Source organism: Colletotrichum gloeosporioides (genome assembly GCF_011800055.1).
Source record: "Colletotrichum gloeosporioides strain Lc1 chromosome Unknown consensus_5, whole genome shotgun sequence".
In the NCBI taxonomy this organism is placed as follows: domain Eukaryota; kingdom Fungi; phylum Ascomycota; class Sordariomycetes; order Glomerellales; family Glomerellaceae; genus Colletotrichum; species Colletotrichum gloeosporioides.
In genome coordinates this window covers 128,369-134,368 of record NW_025544650.1, presented here as the reverse complement: position 1 = coordinate 134,368, position 6,000 = coordinate 128,369, and the positions used below count along the sequence as shown (strand labels likewise).

General features: G+C 49.1%; 1 protein-coding gene across 1 annotated transcript; it reads left to right on the top strand.

The window, feature by feature from the left end:
- Positions 1-1,360: 1,360 nt before the first annotated feature.
- GCG54_00003642 (Secondary metabolism regulator LAE1) lies at positions 1,361-5,502 on the top strand (the record flags this gene model as incomplete). Its single annotated transcript, XM_045403712.1, is given in 17 exon segments — positions 1,361-1,546; positions 1,605-1,633; positions 1,648-1,765; positions 1,910-2,036; positions 2,095-2,132; positions 2,191-2,228; positions 2,285-2,419; positions 2,472-2,891; positions 3,893-4,107; positions 4,163-4,288; positions 4,336-4,358; positions 4,431-4,560; positions 4,609-4,646; positions 4,695-4,732; positions 4,784-4,918; positions 4,976-5,395; positions 5,460-5,502. 17 exon segments carry the CDS (start codon positions 1,361-1,363, stop codon positions 5,500-5,502), a joined length of 2,259 nt encoding a protein of 752 aa, XP_045271052.1.
- Between the last annotated feature and the right edge of the window lie 498 nt (positions 5,503-6,000).

Genomic DNA, 6,000 nt, shown 5'->3' with positions numbered 1-6,000 from the left:
ACTGCTAATACAACTGACACTAATCAAAGGCCAAGCTGAGTGTTGATACGGCGCGGTCTCATATGATAGCTGACTCTCTTCAAGACTCTTCTCGGTCGCTATTATGTATCAGCTTCTGCTGTAGCATTGCCCATAGTGTCAACCTGACCGCAAAGTCTAAGCATAAACGCCATATTGCTTTCTGGACAAAACTTTCATTTTTGGGTCCGCCTCAGCTAAAACCTCGATTTCATATGATGTTAATAGGTTGATAGGCCAGTGCATCTCTCGGCAACGCCATCTCTTATCTGCGAAGTCCAACAGTTGCCTAGACCTTAGGGATGCTGGCTAAAATGTTCTTATGTTGAGCGATGTTCCCCGATCCGATACAGGTTGGGAATTGTTTGTGTTGGAACAGAGCTGATGCATAAAGAGTCTGAACAGCAGAACTCCATGCAGGCTGCTCGCCAATTCCCTCTTGCCAGTTAACCCCCCAAGGATACATTAGACTATTCTCGGGAAAGAAGAGAAAGAATGATGAGGGGCGTGTAGAGCGCGTCAATATAGTAGCCGGGCCAGCTTCGTCATGCAACAATGAGGTGGGCTTAGATTCAAGGATACAGACGGCTGACGAATGCTTGCTTTGGGCATTTGAATTCATTTCTAGGATTTCAATATTGACCCGTCTTAGCGATAGTGTTGGAGGACATAGAGTTGAAATGCCAAGCAAATCCTCTCACTTATTGGTCATCGCTCTCATTCAGGTCGCTAGCTTATCAGTCGCTTTGGTGTTAAAGAGCGCAAGTCCGCAAGTTCATATCATGGCTTGGACACATAAGCCGGAAATAGCAATAAGTTTAGATTCGCTGGGTAATTCCTCACACTGTTTCTTCTCGTTGTGGCCTTCAGCGAGGAAACAGGGGTGCAAACTGAGCTGATTTGTGCATATTCATTCGGTGAAGAAGACCGGGGATCTCGCGACAGCTCGTTTCTCATTCGCCGAGGTTGATGAACGCATCGGGGAGCCCGGAACGGCCCCACTACAGTCACATTGACGGACCGTTGATTAGCTCCCGACCCTAGGCAAGGACGTGGGTTGAATATCGAATGGGGAAACTGGGACGTCTTTGTGCATACCGAGCCTGCACAATCAACTTCTCTTGCACCAACAATGGGTCACCAGCTCGTGAAGATGTTGGCGCCGGCGGTACAAATGGCCCCCAAGTGTCTGGGTCCAACCGCCCACTCGCCGTACCCCTCTTCCTGGGCTTCTCTGCGTTCATCTCTCAGTCGTGCTGGAGAAAATTTCCGTCACATTCGATACCAGTGCCAAACTGTCGGCAATCTGAGTCTGCAATTGTTTCTTGGACCAAAGATCAACATGGCCGACTCGTCAAAGGCCCAACGTTCGCCAACGGGTTCACCTCCCGCGGAGAAGACGACGTCCCCTGAAAGATCCAAGACTGCATCCCCGAAGTCCAAGACTGCGTCTCCAGCGGCGCCCGGTTCACCCGAGGCTGTTGCTCCCCAAGTTGATAATAACATCGAAGTTGATAACACCACCGGTGTATGTTGAATACTTGGCGTCAATCCGTTCATTATCCATGTTCTAACATTGGCACCAGGATGCTGCCATTGTAACCGACGATCAATTGTAAGAAAGTTCAGTTTTACGCTGTGGTCCGAGGTTGATGTTTTAGATCGGCATACACTGCATCTGTTACTTCGAGTGTTCTTGACTATCCAACGGAGCATGGTCGACGATACCATGCGTTTCGCGCCGGAGGTAAGACTTCACAATCGAGACAGCTGACTTGGGATTACTGCTGACGCTAGAATAGCTTACTATGGCCCGAATGACGAGGTGGGAACCTTATTCTGGCCACTCACAATGTTCCCAATACATCAAAAATAGCTAACGAAATGCTAGAGAGAATTGGATCGCCTCGACTTTCTTTCTGCGCTTATTGTCAAGACCGTTGGAAAACTCTACTATGCACCTTTGGAGCCAGAAAAGACCAACCGAATTCTTGACATTGGCACCGGAACCGGGATCTGTCTGTAACTTTCCTGTCTCGGCTTTTTCAGATCTGAGACTGACATGATATGACACAGGGGCAATCGAAGTGGCGGAGTTCTTCCCTAACGCGGAGGTGAGCCATAACCAAGCCTACACGAGGGTCGAGTCTATGCTGACAGTGTGTGTGACAGATTATTGGAAACGACTTAAGTGCTACTCAGGAGACTTGGTATTTGAGTCCATCCCTTCAAGTCGCAATGAATCAGCCCACTGACCAATTATCAGGGTCCCGCCGAACGTCAAGTTCGAAGTCGACGATGTCGAGAGTCCGTGGGTTAGGAGATCATACGACTACATCTTCTGCCGCTCCATGGCAGGCGCTATTGCAGACTGGCCGAAATTAGTCAACAATATCTTTGCGTGAGTTTCTTCTGAGATAGCTATGGATGTAGTAGTCTCACACTTTCTGCAGAAATACCAACCCAGGAGGCTGGGCTGAATTTGAAGACTGGGACCTTCTGTACCGGTCGGATGACGGCTCATATAATGAGAAGCACCAGACGCATAAAATGCTGAACATGTTTTTTGACGCGTGTAAGATCATCGGTCGCGAGGCGCGGCCGGGTCCCCTGATTCCGCAATGGCTCGAGGACGCTGGCTTTGTCAACATCGTCCATCACAGATACCCGATACCCGTTGGACCGTGGGCTAGGGACCCCCACTACAAAGACATCGGGATGATGAACCTTCACCAAGTGCTCGATGGTCTCGAGGCCTTCAATCTGAGACTTTTCACCGGAGTTCTTGGCTGGACCGAGGCGGAGGTCCAGGTGCTTCTCGCACAGTGTCGCAAGGAATTGAAGACGGGGGCATTTCATGCATACATAAACTTGTGAGTCCTTCATCCAAACTGAACTAAGTGAACAATGCTGAAACAAGATATACCCAGCCACGTCGTGTATGCTCAGAAACCAAAGTCTGAAGCGGCAAAATAATGGACGCGCTACTTGCGGTCCGCATCTTTCCTTCGCATTGCGCTCTTCAATAGAAGTATTTAGCACCTTATAAGTTAAGCAAATGGTTAACATCTGATGGTTCAAACAATAGCACCTTTCCAGATACTTTCTCGTCAAGTTGCTAGTGTCCACCAGTGATGCGGGACACGGGCGCCGAATGGCTCTGCTTTCAGTCAACTCGCTGATATGCGCCGAATGAACGCACCAAATCTTCTCTTCCATTTAATGAGCTTCCGCGTCTGGCTTCAATGATCGTGGATGCCTTAGATGCCTGTATGACAACCACGTGATGTTCTTTATCCCATGTCAAGCAACATGTAGACTGTAGCCCTCGGACTGGAGAAATAGATCTGAAGAGGAAACAAGGCCCGCAGCCTGTGCTGATTTACGCAGTATGCATATGTCGAAGAATATTGGGGATGAATCGTCGGGCCAAATCCTATTGGAGGTTCGGTCCCACATTGGCAGACACTGATCACCTCCACACCCTGGACATTATGAGTACTGTGTGTTTAATTAGGAAAATGCTTCGTGCATCTGCATACTGGGCATGTACGCATCTTGCACCAACAGTAGGTCACCAGGCCTTGAGGAAATACTGGAAACCCACTGCAGGTCCTATTTATGTTGGCTGGATCCCTCTATTGATCCCCTCTTTCTAGCCTTTTCTTCCCACTTCTTGACGGGTTCTTCAAGTATTCACCGTTTTTCGAGACCTTTCCCACGACTATCGTTGTCGAGTCTTATCATTTAAGCAAAATATGGCTGACGCCCCCAAACCATCGCAATCGGTGGAGATAACTTCTCCATCGAAGGCTTCTCCTCCACAAGCAGAAGCAACCTTCTCTGCAGCGGAAGAAGCAGTCTCTTCGCCGAGAGCAGAACAGGCGACGGCAGACGCAGCATCCCCAAAGTCTTGGACCCTCCCTTCAAGGTCAAAGACCGCCTCACCCACTGTGCCAGGCTCTACCCCTGAAGGGCACGCGGCTCGCGATGAGGGTGGTGATACCGGGGCTCAGCAAACCCCGATTGAGGTCGATGAACAGGTTTGTCTCGCCCTTTCCCGAACGTTGATGCCTTTTCTCAAAGCACGTATAGGACAACGAAGACAATCCAATTCCAGATGATCAATTGTAAGGTTGTCCAGGAATTCTTGATTTCAACATGCGCTCATTGTGTAGATCTGTTTCCGCGTATACGAAATCGCTGAGCTCTAGCGTGGTCGATTACCCTACCGAGCATGGTCGCCGCTACCATGCCTTTCGCCACGGTGGTGAGTCGTACTGTTGTATGACTACTTCGTTGCTAATCACAACTCAGCATACTATGGTCCCAACGATGAGGTGATCCCATCTTTAGTCCTGTGCGCAGCATGTTAGCAGGCGAACTTTTCTAACACTAGCATTTACTGATAGGCCGAGCTCGACCGTCTTGACTTTCTGTCTGATTTCCTCATTAAAGTGATGGAGGGGAAGCTTTATCACGCTCCAATTGACTCCAATCGGGTCCATCGAATCCTGGATATTGGCACCGGAACCGGAATTTGTGGGTCAATCTCCCGCGTCCCTTCTAACCACCACTAACAACCCGAAGGGGCCGTTCAGATTGCCGATGAGTTTCCCAATGCTGAGGTACGCTGCACTCAAGAGCTTTTACTCTCCTGACACTAATACTTCTAGGTAATTGGAAACGATCTGAGCCCCGTTCAGATGGAATGGTGAGTTATCTTTGACGCCCATGTGTTTCTCAAGTCATGCTGAATGATTAGGGTTCCGCCTAATGTCAAATTCGAAGTTGATGACGTCGAGAGCCCTTGGATCGGGCCAAAGTATGACTTCATCTTCAGCCGTACTATGGCGGGAGCAATTGCAGACTGGCCTCAACTGGCGAAGAATGTCTTCGAGTAAGCAGCTAAATCAGCCGTCTTCTGAAGGCCGTTCTGCTAACCAACGAATTTTAGGAACACTAATCCAGGCGGTTGGGCTGAATTCCAAGACTGGGACATTGTCTATTATTGCGACGATGGCACTCTCACCGAAGATACTTACACTATGAAGATGGACAGAATGTTTCTTGAGGCTTGTCAGATGATAGGCCGGGACCCATGCCCTGGCCCTCAACTTGAGGGCTGGCTGAAAGACGCTGGATTCGTTAACATTCGCCACAAAATGTTCAAGATTCCGATAGGCACATGGCCGAAGGATGCGCGTCTGAAAGATCTTGGGCATATGAACGTGATCCAGATCATGGACGGGCTCGAAGCTTATAATATGAGGCTCTTTACCTCAGTCCTTGGGTGGACTCAAGTGGAGGCCCAGGTGCTCTTCGCCGAAGTGCGAAAAGAGATGATGTCTAACCGTTACCATGGCTATACGCAGTTGTAAGTACCCCTACACCTCGATCTATGCAGTAGGCTCCGGTGGGCTGATGTTGACTCGCTATAGCCATGTGGCTTATGGCCAAGTCCCCGAAGCCGAGGCGGAGTAAGAAGGCGTGAAGAGATAAAATGTCAGGACGGTTGCATGTATCTTGTCTTTCGAATTGAATCAATTCGCCATGCTGTGGAAGAAGACTGTCTGCGTACTTGTGTTGTTATTGATTAACAATTCAACCCCTTCATGCTCCACCGCAGGGTTGTGACGAGACTGAGAAAACTTTATTTATTTTAAGGGGCCCCCTGGGTCTCGAGAAGTAGTCTGGCTAACCCGCGCTCTCTGAACGGCTCAGATAATGACGTACGACTCAGGTTGCTCAGGTACACAACACAGATCAGCGCATTTCAGTTCCTGTCTTAGCACATCATCCCTGGCAAATACTTGAAAGCAGTATAATCCAAACCTTCGCTTTCGCAAAAGACCCAGCTACGCCGTGATGAGTAAACATAGCCTTTGAATGTTCAGTCACTGGCGTCGGCTACGCCGAAAGTGAGCATCAACATTTGGCCATACTAAAAAGCGTTCGAATTAAGTATAAAGTCACGTCGCC